At 41.9% G+C, this 23,760-nt stretch overlaps 1 protein-coding gene across 1 annotated transcript in view; it reads left to right on the forward strand.

Moving 5' to 3' along the window:
* Nucleotides 1-732: 732 nt before the first annotated feature.
* The window catches only part of znrf1 (zinc and ring finger 1), a 64,288-nt gene continuing 41,260 nt past the window's right edge, over nucleotides 733-23,760 (forward strand). The window contains exon 1 of the mRNA XM_038706958.1: nucleotides 733-1,882. Within this exon, the coding sequence (XP_038562886.1) occupies nucleotides 1,489-1,882 (394 nt within the window). The 5' untranslated portion in view covers nucleotides 733-1,488. The remainder of the gene's footprint in view (nucleotides 1,883-23,760) is intronic.

A 23,760-nucleotide genomic window follows, 5' to 3' on the forward strand; every position in this document is an offset into this window, starting at 1 on the left:
GAATAAAACCAGTCTAATTACACACACACACACACACACACACGAACACATACAGGATTAGACCAAGTAATCCCAAACAAAACATGTGAGCCAGTAATCCCAATAATTTAGCATATGGTGAAAAAATCTGTGCATGACTTGGTAATGACAACAGCCGGCTGGCTGAAGGCCTGACAGTGTGAAGGAGAAAAGCAGAATCCTGGGTAAAGAGAAGGCAACTATTTCGATTTGTCAATTAACAGATTAATTAAGCAATAAACTCAACAGAGGGGATGCCCTAGCCTTTCAAAAATGTAAATTGTTCAAGCCTCATGTACACTTCTGACTCAACGGAATCTCTGTGTTAGGTATAAGGATATAGATTGGCCTGTAGCCTATACTGACAGGTGTTTAAAGGTGATACAAATGCATAGGCCTGCTAAAAAACACAAAACCACTAGTTTCACATCTGGTCATAATGCCCATCTTGTTTTTAAATATAACTTCTATAAGAAGTCCTGGTATGTTGCTTATAATCTTCACTATCACAAAAAATAAACAGGACTACAAAATCCAATTTAGGCTCAGTTTGGGCCACCTGCTGCCCACTGCCACACCTTGCCATATAAGTGCCCCATGATTCAAAAGGCTTTAAGGTAACACTGCAGAAAATGTCCAAGCCCATTCCCCTTGATTAGTATTTACACAAATTGTATTTGGCCTCTCCCAGCAGCACTGTCTCCTGTCCTGTCTGTTCTTATGATCCGAGTTTGCGCACTGAGCGCCTCCATTGTCTGGCCAGTAGCAGCAGCGGCGGCGGCGGAGCGGAGAGCAGCGGAGCGCCGATCTGAGCGCAGGGGAGCGGCTTCACTGTGACCCCGATCTCCGGGCAACAACGCTGGTCGGACACCACCGGAGCGGACGGACGGCGACGTCACTGTTTTGTGGTCAAAGACTGACCGTCGTTTTTTTTTTTTTTTTTGGCGGTCAGACAGGCAGCAACAGTTGTCACGATGTCTGAGATCAGATGAGGCGAGAGCAGCGGAGTGAACGCTGCTGCGCTGCCGTGATCCGGGCCGGGCTGGATGAACGTGTTGCTGCCGCGTCCCGCCTGCAATGATACAGCCGTCTTAATCACCTGGGACAGCGAGGGGAGTGTGGTGTAGGCTACATCTGCGTGTCATTCTGGGCTTTCGGCGTCATTCAGCTCGTCAGCCGTTCCCCGGGTTGTGTCGAGGTTTTGTCTGCGGGTGAGGTGAACACAGACGTCAGGGCGGGCTCATGTTCCGCTCAGCAGGGAAACGGGCTGTTGCGTCTGCAGAGAGTCAGAGCTGACGAGCCTGCTGAGACACACGGACTGACAGGCAGGCAGGCAGGCAGGCCGAGAGACAGACAGGAGCGAGGGGAGGGGGGCGACAGCCTGTTTCGGCTCTCTCGACCCTTTGCGGATCGAGCCGAGCCCCCTCCTGATTCTACCCAGAACCCCCACCCATCTGCCTCCCGCTTTGGATGGGGGGAAAGCAGAGCACGGCGGGGCGGCCCCGGGGTGCTTTTCCCGGTGTCTCTACGGATGACAGCGCGGTGCCACCCTCGGCCCACTTCGGCCACTACCGGCCGAGCGGCACCATGGGCCTGCGGAGCCGCTCGGTGAGCTCCGTGGCCGGGATGGGCATCGACCACAGTCCCGCCGTGCCCTTCAGCTTCTATACCCCTAGAGGTACGGACTCGGATCGAGCCGGAGGCGGGTCAGGGGGCACTACCGCCGCCCCCCACGGTACCGGCTACCAGGACACTGGGGGCGGAGGGCACCACACGGACGGGGTGCTCTATCTGGGGTCCCGAGGGTCGCTGGCTGACACCTTGCCCCTGCACATCGCACCCCGCTGGTTCAGCGCGCACAGCGGTAAGGGAGTTCTACTCTGCACACACACACACTGACACCCATCAGGCAGAATTTGGGTGACGCTGAAAGATTAATCATATCAGGAAACCACATACAAATGCATTCCCCCTGGAAGTCAGCTTCTACCGACAGACACATACTGTCACGCACACCTTGTTTACCTGCACGCAGGAATGACACCAATGCGGTGCCATTAAATATCACTGAGGGGAAGTTCAGGCCAGCCTGAGGATGCTCTGAGAGAAAGAGCCAAAATACAGAAAAAGCAGCTTTAAGCTTTAAAAAAAGCAGACTTGTGTGTAAATCAATAGCTTCCCCAGGTTCTTACCCTGTGTTGGCTGAGGTGGGGAAGCTGCACAGTGCCAGCTGAAAGCTGTGGGGCATTGGACAGAAATCAGCTTTTGAACACTTAATCCTTGACAAATGTATGCAGGAAAGTGAATATATTTCATTCTATATCCTCAGGTCTAAAAACTAAGTATCTTTAAATACCAATGTTGGGCAAACACACATGAAAGTGCTGTCAGTAGGTCATTTTCTGGATTGAGAGAAATATGTTTGCTCTGTGTGTGCATGTGTGAATGGGAAATTGGATTTGGTGATCATAACATTGCAGGGTGCACTCCGTCCTGACTATCACCGCTGCAGAGTCTGCATAGGTCATTCCTTGTTGTGTGAAATGACACTAATAAGCCTGTTGCCAAATCTGGCTGAGTCAATTAGCCCAGCGATTAGAGAGGAGGAAGGGAGGGAGGAGAAACGGGAGAAGGGAAAGAGATGGAGCAAGGTGAGGCAGGGAAGGAAGGAAGAAACGAGGGAGGGAAGGAAGGAGAGAAAGGTTGAGAGGGGTTGTTCATGCTTATCATCGGCTTACCACTCGCTCCACAATATGTTTCTGAGTGTGACTGAACCTGTCAGGCCATCAAGTACACGCACACACACCAACACTTGAACACACACACAGACACACAAACCTCCACCACATGGCCACAGCTGGTTCCCTTCCAACTGCACATACAGAAACACGCACAAACACTCAGCAAGAAGATTTTACACACACTCTTCCTCCTCTCTCTCTCTCACACTCACACACACACACACACACACACACACACACACACACACAGCAGGCTCAGCTAGGTCCCCAGGCTCTCATTACCAAAGCCCTGACCGGCTCACAGCAGGAGAATAGCAAGTTGGACGTCAACATCTCAGCTGTTTTTCCCTGTCTACATTGCCTAGCGACTCTGATGTGCTTTCATATCAGTGGGAGGAGATAACAGAGTCGGGGGGGCGGGTGTGAGCAAAAGATTGGAAAAAAACTGAAGAAGAGAGGCCTTCAAGGAATAGTAACTATATAGGAAACTCCAGTATGTTTATGACTAACTCACCTTGTTTGACTCAAATAGCATTGTAGAAAAGTTAGGGACAGTTTTGGGTGCGCTCTGTGGGATTGGACCAGGGGCGTGGTCAGCTGGCAGCTTGTTGCGGCTACAAAGGTGAGGCTTGCTGCAGCCACATTGCCCAAACACATTGTTAAAAAAATGCTCAAAAACACAGTGAACACCAGGCAGTGTGGAGGCTTTAGACATGCTGGTGACAGATGCTGCACACCACAACCTCAGGCAAGATCACATAAAAACGACTGACAGCCCCATCAAGATGACTGACAAGTGTTGGGGCGAGAACTCGACCATCTGAGGGGGGCGGAGGGCAGGACTGACAATACTCGTCCTGTCTCTGTGAGAAAAGTTGCAGCTTCAATCTGTTATTTCTCAGTGCTGCAATATGTGTGCGGTCAATGTTAGAGGCAGATAAGCTTACAAGATATGGTCTAAAGAGTCTGATGAAGGTCACTCTGGCCAAAATGTCACATCTTTAATGCTGTAATAAAAGATTAGTTGCTCTTATAGGGAGTTTCGCCCTCCTATCATCCATCACTGACCTCTGCTCCCACTGCTTAGCGTGACCTTTTATTTCCCTTGTAACTCCAGCAGAAATGTTCCTCAGGAGTTTTCTGCTGGTGAATGAGATTTTTCTAGGAACCTGGCCGCCTTAGGCTGCGTCCACAACGACAATAGCACCACATCAAAAAATCCACAGTCCTCACCATATTGGCACAGTGGGGTGCCGCTGCGAAGGGCTCCGGCAAGAAAACGCATGTAGTCTGTCCAAGTCCTGTTTGTTACAAAAGTTCATCCTGGTTCAACTTGACAGAGAATCCGGCAATGCAATGTGTAGGCCAATCCAGTAAGTTAAAGTATCCATGTTAGGTAGAATAGCTAGTAGCACATAGCTTTTTAGCATTCTGCTAATTATGCTGTTTTCCTCGCAAACGAAAGAACATGAAACGCGAAGAAAACAGCTTGCAGTAGATGTGTAATGTTTCGTGTCCGACTAAGGATTTACATAGTCGAATCAGAATCGTCAGGTCCAGCCTATAGTCGAATCATGAGGGTTTTTGTGCACGGCGATTGCCAGTGGCGGTGGGACCACACATGGTCTGAACGGAGTCTTTTTGAAGACCCTTTTCTCTCTCTCTCTCTCTCGCCATTCACCGGTCTTGTGCAGAGCTTCGTGTGCTGCTGAAAACTGCATGCACGTCGCGGTTCCTCGCGGGTCTATTTCAAGTAGCTAGCTGCCACTACACACCATACATGCTACGCCTACACATGTGCACTGACCACCCAGGGTTCGGATTACAATTTTGGATTTCTTCACACACTTTAAAAGCATTTATTGAATGTTTTATTCTATTTACATGCTTATTTACAGCATTAAACGCTGAAATGTGTATTTTAATAGGCTGTATATTAACTTATTGCGAGAAAACTGGTTGTTCTATGTAAAATCAGACGTTGGGCACCCCCATATCACCAAAATGGCATGATCCTTGTTTCGCTGCGAAGCTTTGACTGTGAGATTGACAGTCAAATCAGGTTCCGCCCATCGAAGCATCAAATCTTTGACTGTTTGGGATCAGCCCTAACTGTATGCATACTGAACTGTTCGATACAGAACGATCTATTGAGTATGAAAAATTCTTTGGTTTGGTACACCCAATGAACCAAATCATAGTAGCCTAAATGTCGTGTTGGTCCCTGGACATATAACTCGTGCTGCTATGGTTAACAAAAACGAGAAACTAGAGCTGGAAGAGCTGATTTACATATCGTTTTATGAACGTTATGCTTTTCAAATAAGCTGCAGTGACATGAGACGAGAGTGTTGGTTTGGAGAAAAATTTGGTTTAACATTGTTCAGTTGAAACAGGGAAGGTCCCTGGAAACACATTTGTGACGGCAGAGGCCCAGCTCTCTGTAGAACTTTCCCAGACATGACAATGTTTTCAGGGGATTTGGTGTTAAAGGGTTAAAGTAAAAGACCCACACCCTGAAAATCAAGTCCAGTGTGGTGACTGCGTTGCTTTGGGTGCTTTTCTCTAGCCTGGTTTGGTCTATATCTAAGGCATGACCACACCTAATGAGACTAGTTATTTCAAAACCCCAGGGCTTTTCAGTTTCAGGTGTTTCTATACACTTCCAATCCAAATCTTTTGGGACTGATGCAGCTGTGATTCCACCCAGCTATAGGGAGGACAGTGTCATATGCATGCATAACACAAGAAAATGCTCAGTTTGGGATTTTTCAGCATAAGAAAATCCACTATTTTTACAAACACAATGAAAAGGCGTAAGTTATTGATCAAGAATATCCTTTCACATGCAGTGGGAGAATTTTTAAATTAAATTTTTTTATTTCCCTTTTTGTGTACATGAAATGTGGCTTTCCTTTTTGAAATATCATTTACTTGAAATTACCAAGTGAAGCTTGTCTAATGTAATGCACAAATGCAAAACCTATAGGCTAGTTCATTTCTTAATACCTACTCTTCACATCATGTCATTTTACCACTGTGCTATGAAAGGACAAATGTCTGCCTTAAAAGGCCGTACCAGTAATTTTACAATACAATAATAATAATTATTGCGATATTTATTTTTTCAATAACAATATTACAAATGTTCATTAAATTTTCAATAAATGTTTCATTTTATTCATTTGAATCATATATGAAGTAGGACTTCATTTTTTTATTAAGATGTTTATTTTGTTGAGGAAAAAGGAGCAAGAAAAGCTTTTACTTAATTTTACTCATGCATATTTGTTGACAAAGATGATTGTTTTAAATGTTCTACCTCAGACATGTGACGTGATCCACTGTTTGGCATCAAGTGTTTGTCATGCTCTGACCATAAAGAGTTTAAACCACAATTAACCATCAGGTTTCTTCAACTTTCACTCAGGAGCAAAAATCAGTCTTTAAACGCGCAAGAAATAATGATTTGATACTTACCGTGGTAATTATCGATATTGAAAGATATGAAACCTTTTATCTTGATAACATTTTCGGCCATATCGTCCAGCCCTAGTTCAGCCCAGTTAATAGAAATCCCTGTTAGTCATTTAGACCCCAAACTATGATAAATAAGACCCTGGTTTAAAAATACAGGAATTACTTTTTAAGGTGGTTCCGGCTTTATTGCCTAATCTTCAGGCCCTGTCTCAAGGAGGGTCTCTGTCTCAACATCTAGTTTTAAGACTTTCATTATTTCCATTTTATGCTTAACTGTTGCACATTCCTAAATTATCTTTTCCAGTTTGACTACCACACAGCAAATCAGCTAGTCTAGCTCAGAAAAACTCTCATTGTATGTGAGGGGAATAGGGATTACGGGGCACAGCAGGTAATTTTTGCCCCTTGGTCCCCTAGTATGTTAATGTGGCAATGTATGGGACAATCCATGCCAAGATGAATGTCGAAAAATTGGTAGAAGTTGGTAGAGCAGTGCACGTAACTCCGACAAAGGAGGATGTATCCAGTGAAGTCTGAACCCTCCCATGCTGGCCATTCTTTCTGCGACCATGCATTGCACGTGGACTATAATTGGTCATTATCTTTTGAGTAATGCTCAGAAACCTGGTTTATAGATTGAGAGGAAACCTTGACTCGTTTACATACAGTAACAATATGTTCACGTATGGAGTGTTGTGTTGTTAGACAAAGAGTAAAGGTCACATTCAGACCTTGACCTTTATATTCCCATATTCATAAAGTGGTTGCTGTTGATATAGGGAGGGGCTGTTGTTGACATAGTTACCCACCACAACACACACATACATGTACAATCACACACAAACACACAGACACACAGACACACAGACACACACACACACACACACACACACACACACAGACACACACACACATATCTTAGAGGGATTCTCAGAAGATGCCCATCATTGCTGTGCAGAAAACTCTCTCTGCTCCTCTGTAAAATAGCTGGTAATCAGGCAGGCCACAGGTGCCTCTCCCTGTTTGCCCTTGGGAGGTTGGTGTGTGTGTCTATGTTTGTGAGACACAAACGGAAGGGGGGAAAGAAGAGTCAAAATCGTCGTCACAAGGGAGAAGAGATTGTCTATTTAAAATTCAAGACAAACGCCGATGTTAATGCAGAAGAGTGTGTGTGTTGATGAACATCCATTAAGATGTTAAGAGATGCGTTTACTAGGCTAATGTTAATCGCGACACAGAACAGTAAGAGCCTTGCAATTGCATTTGTAATGTAGCCTTATGCAGTCTCGCCTTGAGATTGCATCCTCTCATGCACTCATGCTGCCCACACACACACACACACACACACACACACTCACAGAGCAGCAGCAGTCAAGTCGCCTCTTCCTCCCATCCATCTTTAGTCCAGAACAGGTAGAGGTCAAACAAGGCACGCTGGGGTGCATTAAATGGCTGCTGCTTGAATCAGGAACATGAATGGGTTTGAGGATTTAGCTTTCATTCATGTTTTTACAACGGCTTTATTTTGGGTCTCCATCTCACTATACCTCTGCTGACAGAACATATGGCTGTTTGCATCTGTGTGAATCAGACCTCACAGGGGGGAATTGTAGTCTAGGTCATTGTTGCAATAATAATAATAATAATAATAATAATAATAATAATAATAATGTGCTTTATTTAAAACAACATCAAACAGTGATACAGAGTTCTAAAAGTGACTGTTAGTCTGGTTTTGTGGCATAAGCCGATTCTTAGTGCTGCTAATCTACTGGCAGACTCCGCTTAGTCAGCATGTCACTCCTGTTCTGTTAGGTAGAAGGACTGCAACAAAACCTGTGCGTCACAAGTTTGTGTAGTGGTTAGCACTGTTACCTCACAGCAAGAAGGTTGTGGGTTCAAACCCCTGTTGACCTGGCCTTTCTGTGTGGAGTTTGCATGTTCTCTCTGTGGCTTCCTCCCACCATCCAAAGGCATGTAGCCTAGATTAATTGGTGTCTTTAAGTGTAGATGTGAGTGGTTGGTTGTTTGTGTGTCCCTGGCGACCGGTCCAGAGTCCAGTACCGGATGTAAGCTGGGATTGGCTCCTGTATGCAGGTTGAGGATGGATGGAAAAGAATCATGATTTTCCAGCTCTCTTGCATAGTTCTCAATTTTGTTCAAAACTTTATATTGGTGTTTAGATTAGGGCAATAAAACAATATTAATAATTATCAAATTAGCACTTAATTTTTCTATTAAGATATTTATTTTGTTGAGGAAAAGGGACTGAAAAAGATTTTACTTAATTTTACTCGTTCATATTGGAGCAAAAATCAGCCTTTACACTTGAAAGATATAATGATTTGACCTTTATCGTGATAATTATCGATATCGAATGATGTGAAATTATTTTATCGTGATAGGATTTTTGGCCATATGGAGTAGCTTAACTAATTTTAAAAAGTAGAAATTATGATTTGATTTAAAGAATACATCTACCTAATGATGTTCAACAGAAAAAGCGAAATAGGATTACAAATTGGTGTGATACTGATCAGTATATTTTCAATCAAGCAGTAAGCTTCCAGCTACAATAGGCTGATAGTATCACCAACCTGAGTCAATTGTAACCTTAACATCACATGTTGCGATTGTGAGAGTGTGAAAACTAGAAAGAGAAAAGTTTAAGTAGTTACCTAGTGGATAATACTGGGAATGCAAACTTGACAAAACTGACCCAAACAAACTGTAGGCCTACTGTATGAAAAAGATATCGCAACAGATGCACTTTGGTGTAATGAATTGTGTTCCAGTTTAAAATCAACTGATATTAAAATATTTGGAAATAATCGCTGGTGTTAAGGAAGAGGTACTGGATTTCGTCTGACAGGGCTTTGGAGGTATTTTTGTTTTGTTCATATACTACATCCTAAGTGACGTCATCAGTCAAGCTCAGTCACCCCTCAGACCAAAGGCCTCCCCTCTGCCCTCCTGCCTCTTTACTGACACATGCTGTCAATAGAGTATCCGTGCTTCAACGGTACAGCACTCTTTTTCTAACCAGCAAGTTGTACCTTGCAAGTGGATGCTTGATTACATTGCCTGTTTGACCAGATCAGAACAGAAAGGAAAATAACTTGATACAATTCAATAGATGCCTTTGCAGATGACTCACAATTCTCCCGGCAACACAACTGGTGCCATCCCCCAGGTCCATTTGTAACGTGGTTGAACAGTAGTGATGTGTCAATTCACAAATCAATTGTTCATTTGAACAATGCTTTTAAGCGACCGTGTTGAATCAATGCATCACTGGAACTGAATCATATTTTCAGATCAGTTAAGCCTCTATGGTTTGACTGCGACATAGCACATTTGAAAATATAAAGCAAGCACTCACCACAAGACCTGTGACCACTTTAATTCTGCACTCAAACACAGTGGCCAACTCGCTGTTTATTCCCTCTTTGTTGTTATTTGGCAGCAAGACTAGATGCTGCTGCACTGGCATGTTGCAAGCATGGTAGGTCTATGATGGATCTTCTATGTGAATGTTCAGGGTATAGATTAATCATTCAGTTGCGTAGATCATTCACGGGGACGAAACATATCCTGCAGTTTGATTGCTGTACAGTACAGACCAGAGGTCAATAGCTCGCTAGTAAATATGTAAACTGAACAAACTGCTCAGGCACAGTCGGGTCTGCAGTGCATATAGAACAATTATAAAGCAAAAGAGATGCACTGTAGAGAAAACATTTTAAAGCAGTTTTAACAGTTTTTGACCACTTGGGGGCAGGTAGAACAAGACAACAAGACAACAATGACATGTTATTCCCTATGTTATGATAAAGTTGTTAGTAAGCCGCTTCCTGTTTTCACTTGCAGCTGTCTCAGATCAACAATAGCATTCATTTGGGGCAGTTATTCTTACCACCTGATGAATGTAAATCCAATATTCCTCCTCCTTTCAGTGCTGTTTTGTTTCTCAAGCTAGTCACTCATGTTGCCTGACTGCCATTGGCGCTGGGAAGATAGTGTATGGTTAAGATGTTTTTCACTAAAAACAGCTCCCTGCAGTGGCTGGAAATGAAGCTGATGAGTGCGGTGAGAGTGAACCAAACAGGAAAGTTGTGAGATGTAAAACCAAAACAATGAACTGAAAGATGCTAAAACTCTCTGTGAAGCAGAGGGGAACAGCAAAGGTGGGTCATAATTCTCTCTGGGCTCATCACTATGAGCGTCTCCTTTGGCAATGAACATAGTACACTGATTTTTTGTTCATAGAAAAATATTGATTAGTGCAGCTTTAATGCCTCTATAACACGTGTGTCTTTCTGGGTATGGTCAGTGTTGATCCATCAGGGGAGCTACCATCTTGTTAAGAGGAGCCGAGCTCCCCCGTAGTTTGCACCCTGCCTACAATCTCGACCATCGGATTCCCGCAACAGGGAATGCATTATATTACTGCTGTAATTGCGTTACTCCCAACACTGGCTATGGTGATGCTCCAAGATTGTGTGTGTGGTGCATCATATGGTATTTTGTGTTCCACTGCTCTTTGTGCTGCAACTAAAGCAAAACATTGCTTGGTATCTATATGCTTTTGATTGTCTTCATCGTCTATGAATCTAATGAAGTTCCCCAAAACAGAATCTGACCTGTTTTTTGGGGCCAATATTTTGGTGAGAATTGGCGTTGGGTAAATGAATTTCCTGTTCCCCACCACTACTGTTGGGACTCCCATAGATTTTGACTGATCATAGGTTTTTTATGCGTGCAAGACAGGGACAGTGAGCTAAGCATATTGCATTTCCATAAAAAGTGGCTTTGTATAAAAATGTCTGCCATACCATGCATTTTATAATTAGCACAGGTGTAATTAATAATACTTTTCATATCTGTGTTCCATTTTGGAGTCCACTATTAGTGCATTGGCATTGTTCATGCTGGCTCACTGAGAGGAACCATTGTTAGAGACACTCGTCCTTTTGCTGCTGTGACAAGCAAAAATGTCTAATTATGAAATTACATTTGAGATATAGAATAGGAATGTAGTTATCCCCTCACTGCTTAGGAGAATGTACATAGCAAACCATTTTCATTGGGAACTAGCAAAGTATAACCACTAACTGTTCTCTCTCTTTTTAAATTTAAAGATGATCCATGGAGAAGAAAATAGCTCAATTTCACACTTCCACAAGCACACACACACACACACATATAAATGCATACATAAAAGCTACAACACTCTTACACGCACACATAATACACACATGCACGCACACACACACACACACAGGAAAAGAGTTTTATGCTCTCAAACGCACATGCGTGCTCACCGTTGGCTTAATCCAGGTTAGAGGGTGAACCGATGACTTTTCTCACACCGCTGCGTGTAATCTGCTTCCTGAAAGTTCACTCACCCATCTCAGGTGCAAATCAATTACTCAGCAACCCCATTACTTCCTCTTTCCTCTGCTCCACTCTGTCTCACTGAGCAGATGTTTGCACGCTATTGTTCTCAGATTACAGACACATACGCAAATCTTCTATACACAAGTGCTGTGCAATTTAATGCACATAGTGATAAAAAAACAAATTGCACATATGGACATATGGTGAACTTAAGTTAATGTATGAAGATATTTGTCAGTATTTGTATGTGTAGCACTAAACATGATACTTTCATAGACAAGCATGACCACAAACATATCTTGTTTGTACATGAAAATAATCTGAAAAAATGGTTAACTTGCTTGCTGTTTAGGTTTTGTCAGTTGGAGCAAAGCCCCCCTCTGAGTAAACCTAGCTGTTTTTTCTGTTCTAGTTCTACCGACAATATTCAAGCAATTAGGGCGTTCAGAAAGAGTATTTAGATAATATTTAGATGATGATTTAAGATACATGGTTACACAGTTGTGCGGTTACTGTGCTAAAGCTTCTTGAAAGTCACATCTGACATTAAAAAGTTTTGTTATCTGACTGACGACCACTGACAATACAGTTGACAGCTCTGGATCTACCAGATGGCTGCTTAAACTAGCGCTAACATTTAAAAGACAGGAGGAGCTACAGTCCTGAATCCCACAGTTCCAAATCCAGTGCTATAACAGTAACCTTAAAACAATTATGTGGCATGCATAAATACTTAAATGGGAGTTTACTATTACTGTTTGCTATCCACCTGTCTGTTATTAGACTAAATACCCAACAGCTGCCAAGCTAGCTACTCTCGTGAAGTGAAGCGAGCTAGATTGTTTGTACAGACCAAGATTTACCACCCTGATGGTCTTTTTTAACATTTGAACAGTCTTTCAAACAGCCATATGATGAGTGGTGTTTCTTTCTTGCAGAAACTGTCTTTGACCCAGTGTAAATTTTTACCCTTTACTCTTACTTTCAAGTCACAATTTGGATATAAAAAGTTTTAATAATAAATAAAATAGGTATAATAAAGGGGTGGACAAAATAACAGGAACAGTTTACAATTTAAATACAGAAGCCCTGAGCGGCCATCCGTTAAAATATTTTTTTACTCTGTTTTCCCATGATAAGAAAACGATTTCTTTAGGATAATTTCAGAGCACCTTAAAGTGTGACTGGTTAGCTCAATTGGTTTAGCATAGGACTCGTAATCCAAGGATTGCGTGTTGGACTTTTCTTTTGTGTTTTGTATTATCTTCTGCAACAAAGTTGTTATGAAGTTTTTCGGGAGAAAACAATCACACATTCCCCGACGGCTATTTCAAAGGTTCCGAAATAGCCGTCAGGAAATGTGTGATGTTAAATGGATTCCCCTGAATGAGAAGCAGAGAAATTTCTGCTTGGGAATGATGGGTATATGAAAAGTTGATAGGTTGATGGATGTGGACCAATCATTGGGATGCACACAGTGCACAGTCTCTTCATAAGAACTTTGTTGAAGAAGATTATGAAAAAGATAAAACAAAGTAGGTCTTCTGTGAGGATCAAACCCATAACTCTAAGAATACAAGTCCTGTGACATTCATACTGACATTACCATTAAACCACTGTGCTAAACTACGGTTTTGTCATCTTGAGATCACGAGAAAATTATTCCGTTATCACAGGAAAATGGAGTAAAAAATAAATTTGAATGGATGTTTTAGGGCAGGGGTCTCAAATTATCCAGGGGCCACTTTGGTACTGTCATCTAATAGGAGGGCCACAGCACCATTAAAGTACTCTAAGAAAGTGCAATATTCTCAAAATGTAGCCTACTTATTTTTATTACAATTACCAACATATTTTGAACATTTCCATGTGTTTTACTGAAATAAATAGTAAAGCTGGCTGATAATTGTATATATACTTTACTCAAATGTAGTGCATTCTCAAGTATATGTAACTCAAAAATGTACCACTGAAGTACACTATCAGCCACAAATGAACTTAAATTTTGCAAACTGAGCATCATACTTAACAAAAAATGCAAATATCAGTTGTACACTTCAATTTAACACTGAACTAACATATGCAATCCCTGAATACTTTGTTGGCTCATAGGCCTTTTTGATTTTAATTTTATTTTCCAGACACCTGTGCTCCTTCTCACACAACTGAAACACATTTGCTCTGATGGAGGTTGCAGTTGAAACCCTAGCTACAGCTTCAAGACGGGCATCAGTTAGTAAGCCTGGACCTGGACTTTAGTTGAGAAAACACCTATTTGCCTATTTGCTTCCAAAAAGGCACATTAACTGACTGAACACTTTGGCCAGTTCTGGGAAGGATGGAGATACAAGAAACTCAGAAATTGTCCAGTAAGATCTGCTTTTCCCTGTGCCTCCCTGAATGTGTTTTTTAGTTTGTTACACTGCAAGTCAATAAGTTCCATTTGCAACAGACAACAAACATGACATGTTCATATTTCTAGGACTTGCTGCACAGTGCCTGTGGGTGTATAATGCAGTGCAGCACCTGCTTTTTCCTCTTCTAACTTTCTTTGTACCGGCGCCATCAGTCCGTTATTTCTGCCTGATGGGGCTCTGTCAGTTGTAATGCCTTCCAATCAGCTCTGTGGTGATCCAGCGCGAACCATTGTCACTTTGAACTTCTCATTAATACTCCTGATGAAAATTGCGAGCAGAGCCTTCTCGGTTAAGATCTTCATCGCGCGCCACATAGTATGCAGTGAAAACTTTAACTTTATCACGTTACTGATCAGAAACTAGCTGATCCGCTAGTTATCAAGTTAGTATATTGTTGAACTCGCTCTTTTTTTCGCCATAGAAAATATCCGCAACTTTCAACACAGAGTGCTTCAAACTGGCCTTTATTTGTGATTAATTCACTCACCACATAACTTGTTTCAACTTCAGTTTCAGCATCCTTCTTGGCTTAATGTAAAAGACTTTGCTCTGATATAAATTCTCTCTGTAGCTGTGGCTGTTGTCCTCTCGTCTCCCTGGTAGCCTACTTCTTGTTGCTCTCCTGCTTTGTCCATCTTTCTTGAAACAGCCAGTGCTTATCATCCACCTTCGGCATAACACGTTTCGATGTGCACAGCAACGTTTTTCTTCTTCAGCCAATAGCGGGCATTTGAGGCCACCTTACCTATCACCTTTACCATGACAAAAGAAATGCATTTAAAAATTTTGTTTTTATTTTATTTATTTCAAATTGGTAGCTTGACATGGCATTAAACAGCTATATAATATAATTAAATAAAATAATAATTTGGCCTGACAGATTTTGGTATTTTCTTTCCATCGCCTCGTGGGCCAGACCGAGGGGGAGGGAGGGCCGGATGTGGCCCGCAGGCCTGGAGTTTGAGACCCCTGGCTTAGGGCTTCCATATATGTGTCCCAATTAAAGGAAATTTCAAATTAAGTTGGTTTCACTTGTGAGAGTTAATTTGTAGTTTGGGTACTATTGCTATGGTAACCTATAGATTAAAGGGTTGGTACTTCCAAATTACAAAAAACATTTTCACACCTTTTACATGTCGTGACAGATACCTCAATACCTGGGCAAATGAAACCAGAACATACAGACAACATAGTTAGATAACACCAGTGAGAAAATACGTGTGATTTTTCTTTTTTTTTGTCATTTGAGTAAACTGTCCTTCTTAAAAATCTTGTTAAATGATTTTTAGGTATCATGTTCTAGAACTTTAATAGATACCTGTCAGGCAGTCAGTACTTTTCCTTGCCCATGTTATAAAATACAACAAACTCCAGCCTCAAAAGTGACTAGACTTAAATAAACACCGCTATTACACACTCAAACAACTATTTGATATTTGAAAATGCTATCTGCATTTTAAAGGATCCCTCTATATGCAACACAATCCTACTCCTGAAGATGTAGCCAATAGGATGAGCAGGCGTGAAGAAAACAGTTCAGTGTTGTAGAGAGAATGATTAGAGGTCTGTGGCCGGAAATAAGTCTTCCTTGCTGCTGCTCGGCCTGCGCTTGCATCATCAGTTTTAGGATTTGGAGGGATGAAAAGAGTCTTCCTACCAGATACAGATTATTCACATGCGTACAATAGCGTCCAAAGTCGTATTCTGACATATACATGGAGACGAGGCTGAAATCAGCGGGGTGCTCCTTTAAGCACAGAAATAAATCAGCAGAGATCTGCCCACACATACTGCAACAGCACACAAAAACAAATAAATACACAGCTGATGCATCACGTACGTGGGACACACAGGAAACACACAGGCACAATTAGAGCGTATCCTTTCCATATAGTCGGGTGTTGTGGCTGGACTTCACAGCCGAGGGTTTCAGAAACACACGGATTGGGGGAACATCTGTGCCGCTGAACTGGTTGCGGGATTCGGGAATATAGGTCAGCACTGCAATTTATTTCTGTTTCCTCTGCCTCTGTCTCTCTCTCTCTCTCTCTCTCTCACTCACTCACTCACACACACACACACACACACACACACACACACACACACACACATCTTTCCTTGTCTCTTTCCTCCCTGTTAACTCAGCGCAGTGCATACATGCAGAGTAAGATGACGGAGAATGAAGGAGAGACTGCGAGGCAAGGTTTGAGGATGGTGTTTTGTTGCTGTGAGAAGCACATAGCTGTGTTTCTCTAGACATGCACGAGCCCCACATGCACACTCTCACACAACACACACACACACACACACACACTCGCCTTACCTTTGCAAATGTCGCCTTGACCCCACTATTCCCTTCCTGGCTGACTTTCATCAAATGCTATGCATACACAAATGCTATTTACACACACGTTGGCAGAAATGTAAGCGCCACATGAGGGCAGGAAAGAAGGAGACAGAGTGAGAAATGGAGTAGAGATAAGACAGTCTGGAAGACAGTAAATTATTGAGATGTTCACTTTTTTAAATGGTGTTGTGTCTTTCACAAGTTTTTTTTCCAAAAGAACAAATCTTTTTAGTAACTGAACTGACTCACTTTCTGAAACGATCCGTTCTCTCAGTCAGTTCAGTTGAGCTCTGCAGGAGGAATGGGGTGTGTTCAAGACAGCAAATGCACAGCTGATTCAGGTTGCAAACATTTAGCTGCACTGATTCAACAACATTGGTCTTGGATTGCAATACAGATAGACTGCAGGACATTAGATAGGTATATAGATATTATTATAACATTACTGTTTTGAAGAGTGGACAGCTATACTGATTTATAGAATTAGATTTTGTATCCAGGACCCTCATCGATTGTTTATAGAGTTTGTGGAGTAGTTGCATTCTTGTAATTCCTGCCTGAGGCCAAGCTGTGACACGGAATGAGAGATGGGATAGTATCAGAGAGTGCATAACTAAAACTGATGCATCTGTAAAAAATGTAAAATAGATTTTAAAAAATTGACTTTTTAAGATCCTCTCACTGTGAGGGAACAGTGCATGTCCAGTGGTTCGTTCAGTGAACACATTGAACTTGAGCCCTGAGTTACAGACAGTTGCTGAGTCACTCGAGTCCGCCTCCCTCTTTCCATCTTATGTCTCAAAGTAGTAACAAATATTTTATTTAATTTGGTATCGCAAAAATGTATGTGTTCTACATAATAGGGTAATATTTTGTTATTGCAGCTTTTAGTTAGTTAAATCTCTAAACATTCAGCTCACTGGCTTAACCTTCACAAACGACCGTCTCGCTTCACTAGTCCGCGAGCTGAACTGATCAGATTCAAATTTTTCAGTACAGTGAAAATAACTACTCTGTCCGTCACTACTGCAAGCAACAGCCATGTAAAAGGTATAAAGGTATGAAAGGTTTCATCAGTGTGTGGCTGCATGTCAACGCCATATGTACTGTAATTGCAATGGGCTGGCTAATTGCGAGCAGCGAGGGCCCTGCCGGTCACAGTGGCAGTCGGTGGGCACGGCGACTGTTGCTATGGACGGCACCTAAATGTCGTCACAGCAGAGAAAAGCAACTTTGTAAAGATCAACAGGGATAAGTAGCAGCATTCAGACAGACTGTGACATCTATGGTATCTACATACATATTTCTAACATATATACTTGCTTGTTGGATCCACTTTTTCTTGTTTTGTTTATTTCTACTCTTGAAAACTCACCTCTTCCGATGAACACTTCCTCTAACCCCTAACCCCCTTCTTCTATCTCGTTACAATTCTCTTGTATTGATTGCACTATTTTGTTGACTCTTACTTCTTCCCCTAGGTATTTACCCTATTGATGCCGTACGTGCTAGTAGCGCTTACTAGTATTTATGATCACTTGTAGATGTCTTACTGTATTGATGCTTCATTGATGCTTGTGTGTTGTTCCTCAAATGTAAGTAGCTTTGGATAAAAACGTCTGCCAAATGAGTAAATGCAAATGTAAAGTAAGTGATTTTCTGCATTTCCCAGAATACCCTTTAACAACTCAACAGGGAACAGTTTTGATAATAAATTAATTATCTAAGTCATTTTTTAAGCAAACATGCCCAACATTTTCTGGCTGCAGCTTCTGAAATGTAAGGGGTTGCTGCCTTTCTTTGTGTTCTTTGTTTAGCCATGGTGGTAAGCCTCCCACATCTGGTCACATCTTGTCCGGTGATCAGTTTAGTTCATAAGTGACAACCTGGTTAGTTGATTAGTTGATGAGTCGAGCAACAGAAAATGAATCGCAGCAATTGTGATAATTGGTTATTTGTTTCACATCATTTATGTCATGTCTGTATGTATGTATGCTGAAGGAACTCTTGTGGTTGCGGTGGTTCACAATTTTTGAAAATCTATTTTACTGACTGCTCTATTTTTTACCGCCTTTGACTCTTGACTCCTCACTCCTCTTAACCGGCAGGTAGGTAAGTACTTTAGTTATAATAAATCACTCACTTGGTGCCTCCTGGGTAAAAGTCAGTTTTTTTTACCCATATATCCACATCGTCCTCGTCCCTTTGTTGGACTTTATATCTCATCACTTGACATTTGCTTGTAAAATGGTGCACTGTCTCAAATATAAGTCATCAGAAACTAAATTGTCACAAAAGGCGTTGTGACGGCCAAAATACGACGAGCAAGTGAAAAAAAACATAACATTTTTTTCAATTGCTAACATGCGTTGGTCAAAACTGAAGTCACATTGTCAAAAGTCTTTACACGGTCCAAAACTTTTACAAAACGCATTCAAAACAGAATAATGGCAAATGTCCTGCATTTCTCAGTAACCAGACTGAAATCTTAGGCAGAATATTTAGTCATTCTAAACACAGCTGATAGCAGTTTCAGCTGAAAGCCTACCCAAGTGTCCTGTATTTAGTCTCGTTGCCATCTAGCCAAAAAGGTGACGGCTTCGAAATGACTTCCAGTAGTTTGAAAATATAGATCACAGAAGCCAGGTGGGTGGGGAAAGAAGAGTGGCGGGGTTGGATTAGACATTCCAGAAGATACTTGATGCTTTCCAAGCTGCATCGCCAGAGAAGTCACAAGATGTGATGTTGAACTTGTGGCCAAATGCAGGAGAGAGGGAGAACTAGAACCTTCAAGTACAGTATGAGTGATTATACTATACATGGTGTTACAGTTTTACAGTAGAACTCAACTGCAACTGAAACAAATACAATCCTCTATTGCTCTGTAGAAAGTCCTGAAGGATCTTAGAGAGAAATGAAAGGTTAGATATAGGTCTGTAGTTGGCTAAAACATCTGGATCAAGGTTGGGCTTTTTCAGCTACTTTAAACTACTGTTTAAATTAGTGAGTGACTTCAGCCTTGTGGGTTCTTCAAAGGCATTTTTTTAAACTTTCTTTAAGATGAAACGATTAATCAATTAAATGATTGAAATGATTAATCAGTTAACTCCTGATATCATCCACAGATGAAGTGATAGTGAAAATAATAGTGAGTTGGAACCCTGGTTGGAGTATTGCAAATGTAACAGCTCGTCTTTGTATAATCACTGTTGAGGGAACAACATGGCGCGTGTGTGAAGCTGCGCTGTGATTGTTGTTCAGACTGAGTTATATTCACCGTGTTGTTTACCAATCCCTGTGCTCCCTGGAGAGCAGGGCTCTGAGGGGTTGATTGAACATTCAGGGACTCTCTTCGGAGCAAACAGTCTAATTTAACCCCCGGTGACGCTGGATCGTACAGCCCCAAAGCACAGGCCACGCTGTCTTCAAGCTGTGGCCCTGTCCTTTCTTTTTCTAGTATAATTATGCATTTCTCTCTCCCTCCCACTCCCAGTCCACCTCTATCCTCCCTCCGCCTCACCTCCATCTAAGGTCACATTACTTCTCTTCGAGACAAATAAAACAATAGGCATGTTTGTCGTTTTTCTGTTTCTTGAAGCGCTCTCCTCTCCACACCCCCAACACGCGTCCTCTCCTCTGTCTCTCCATCTCTCTCTGTCTGTTTTGCTCTTTCTCTTGTTCTGTCCTGTTCCCATGGAAACTGCTGGTCTTTCCGGTAAGGTAAGGAGAGTTTGTTGGAGAGAGTTGCGTTCGTTGTAAGTTGTGATGTAATCAAGCCAACAGTTTCCAGGGCTGCCGTTTATGGTCATGACAGTGGTATGCTGCTGACGATCAGACTTTCTCCTTTCTGACTGTGGCACAGAGAGGCTCTCTGAGGTGGAGGGTGTGTGTGTCTTTGAATGTGTGTGTTTATGAAAGAGAAAGGTATACTACAAATCCTGCTGTCTCATCCAGTTATTATCTACAATGGCTGTGTGTATTGCTTTATTTGTAAAGCTCTGAATGCGCTGGTGAACTCCTGCTGTTCCATAATCCAGGTGGCAATAACAAAATGGAGGTGACAGAAGGAACCTGGTTACAGTAAAAGACGGGGCAAGCATATTATACATAAAGAGAGTGGAACAGCTTCATAAAGATAAGTATCATCACAAACCCTTGAGGCCTTGAGAGTAGACAGGTTTTAAACAAATTTGGAAGAGAAAACAGAACAGTATTACCCACTCTGTCTATTTTAAACATTAATAACAGGTTACAAACCTAGTTTGGCTTCAGAGCTCTGAATAGCTGCCTACGCGATTCAGATAGGTCTGGTACAGTGCTCACTCATGGCTATTTCCCAGTTTTGAACAAGACTAAGAGTCCACAGCCGTGCTAGCAGCTCTGCGAGGCTGTGCTAAGGTACTGATGTCAGCATGCTAACATGCTCACAATGACAATGCTAACGTGCTGATGTTAATCAGATACAATGTTCCCCATCTTAGTTTAGTGTGTTAGCATGCTAACATTAGCTGATCAGAACTAAAGAAATGTTACAAATGTGGCTGATGGAAATTTAATTTGTTTAGCAGCTAGAAAGTATATCCTGTATATATATATTGCAGATCATAAACAAAGTATCCCCCATGGCGGCTCTATATGAAAAGTCAGGGGATGGCAAACGTTTTACAGTTAATCCTGAAGGATGAATTTCTGCAAGAAATCCAATCCAAATCAAATAATAGCTTGCCATTATTCACGGCGTGTGTGATGTCACCGGAAGGAGGTGCGAGGGACTGACTTCAAGAATTAAGTCAGTCCCTTGAACAAACAGTGGCGGTGTGTATGATATTGGCTGTCTTGTGGTCAGAAAAGTATTAAAACGGGGGTGACCTGTCTTATGGTGAAGGCTCCTGGTCAGGGAACTCATGTTGCATGCACTCACACTCAGAACAGGTTAAAAAGTCAAGCCAAACCTAAGCCAGGGCAGCAGATCACTTAATGATGCAGTAGTCTGGGTAAGAGGAAATGAAAATGAGATTGGTTTTCTCCAGACTGATGAACAATAAATACTGCTCAATTTTAGATGAGTTTTGCAACTGAACAAAACAGGGCTACCCATATCTTTACCTGAGCATCAAAAGTAATGTCAGTTTGTTATATGGCAGACTGTATACAGCTGCCAAGACTAGTTTTTGTAATATTTCTGTATAAAAGCGACCAAATAATACTGTTTTTTGATTTATCTTCAATCCATTTCTGCAATATCCAACACACACTGAATTTCCTGAATAATATATTGTGTTAATAATACATATAAAACGGATGGGACCTCAAATTTAACCTTAAGAAATGTTGAGTAGAACAATCTTCAAAACACACACAAACACATACCCATACAAAATATCAAATTTACACATGAATGCAGGTGATCATTTAAGGTGTGTGAAATGTTACACTGAGAAGAACTGTATATGATGTTTATCTAGATAACAATAGTAATGTTTTGGCATCTTAACATAATTAGTCTTTGTTCACAGCAGCAGGTCAAAGATTTTTTATATCAGACAGTATATGTACTTTTGTCACCTTTATATTTTGTTGTGGTAACTTTTGTCCTTACCTGCTGTTCCTATTCCTGTATTTTTCATTCCTTTTCAACATTTGGAATTCAGTAATTTTTACAAAATACGTGTCTTTACTGAAAACCCAGAGTCCAACTCTTCCTTGTGCCTGGTTGGCTCTGCAGCGTGACAAGCAGTGTGACTAGAGTTGCTCTCACTTTCCATCTGTAGCATTAATGGTGTCTTCTCCCTCCTGCTCTCTGATCTGTCTGCCTGACACCGCCTGCCTGGAGTGCCTCTGTGTGTTAAATCTCCGCCTTCAGTCTGCCATGCTACAGAGCTAAACCCCCAGAGTGGCTTTGTTGTGCTTCTGCAGTAGAATGTCTGCCTTCAGCCTGTCTGCTGGAGAGCTCAAGCTCAGTGTGTGTGCGTGTGTGTGTGTGTGTGTGTGTGTGTGTGCGTGTGTCTGTGTGCGTGTGCATCTGCAGCTGAATCAGTTTAATTCTGCTTTAAAAGAAATTCAAAATATATTATTTTATTTATTCCTTCATATACCTTGCATGCTTTGATTATCTGTTGGACAGGGCACAATGACCAAAAAGAAAAGACTCTGATCTAACTGTATGTTGAGATTTATATCACTTTTATAGCATTAGCATTCTGTGAAAACTGCGCAGTGCTAGCGTACTGCAGGCAAAGTAGTGGGTGGCATCCCAGCAGGTAAGGCAAATTTAGAGCAATTTTGATATTAAAGCATACCTGCCAACATGGGGATTTGAAAATTATAAGAATATAGTAATATTTTTTCAGTCTAGTCTAGTCCAGAAAAACAGTCTACATTAGTCTCTAATGAATTAATGCTTAATACTAACTTGTCAATAATCATAACCATTTATGCAGAAGAATTACTGTAGTCTTTACTCGCACATTGTCAATCATTTTCCAGTTTCGTATTGATTTTTAGGGGCATATGCGACTAAAATTCTCTCAGCACTGCATCATCCATCCTGGTCCCTTCGCACTGCTGTTCTTCTTCTTCTTCTTCTTGTTTTAGTGGTGGTTGCTGTTGACTTCCAGTCACTAGGTGCGTTCAAGATGACTGCGTCCAACTTGATAGTGAAACGTGAGCTGCAGTCGACTGCACGGGCGGGGTATAAAAACACCAACGTCAAGTCGGACACATTCTACCTCCTGCTGAGTGCGTGAGCTTACTGTGAGTTTGGATCAGTGACTGCCCCTTCCAAGCTTTGCAAACACAAGACGAGATCACACAAAAGGCGGTTCAAACTTTGTGCAGCCAGAGAAAAGCAATTGCCTTCCTCCTGCAGGGTTTCAACGTCATATGATGTGGTGGCGTTTTGCAGTGTTTAACCAGCGTGCCTTATGTGGAGTCCAGCATGCATCACATTAAATCAGTGCTTCGCAGCGCTGCATAAAGTAAAATGCACCTATGGTTACAGCTAATGTTCTACAAAATGCCACCTGCTTTACCGGAGGGGAATGTAGCAAACATGGGAAATACGCACAGCAATTTTCTTTTCTTTAGAAAGGTTGAAAATACAGGAGATTTATGTGAAAAAATTTTAAAGAAGAGGACACTAGGAGATGCTAGTGAATTACGGGAGAATCCCGGGATGAAGAAGACGTAATATGTGTTCAGAGAGAAATTGAAGCAAAGTTTCTCCTCATGTTGTTTACACATATTTAACCGCTGGACTGTTTGTGCAGTCTGTGTTTATGCACCTCAAACAGCCAATTTACTAACTGCACAGACGTTAGTGGCCCTCGTAGGTTCTCCGACAGGCTTGGAGAGGGAG

The sequence above is a fragment of the Micropterus salmoides genome, unplaced genomic scaffold (assembly GCF_014851395.1).
Source record: "Micropterus salmoides isolate LMB-PRFRI ecotype aquatic unplaced genomic scaffold, ASM1485139v1 Ms_hic_scaffold_8, whole genome shotgun sequence".
Lineage (NCBI taxonomy): Eukaryota > Metazoa > Chordata > Actinopteri > Centrarchiformes > Centrarchidae > Micropterus > Micropterus salmoides.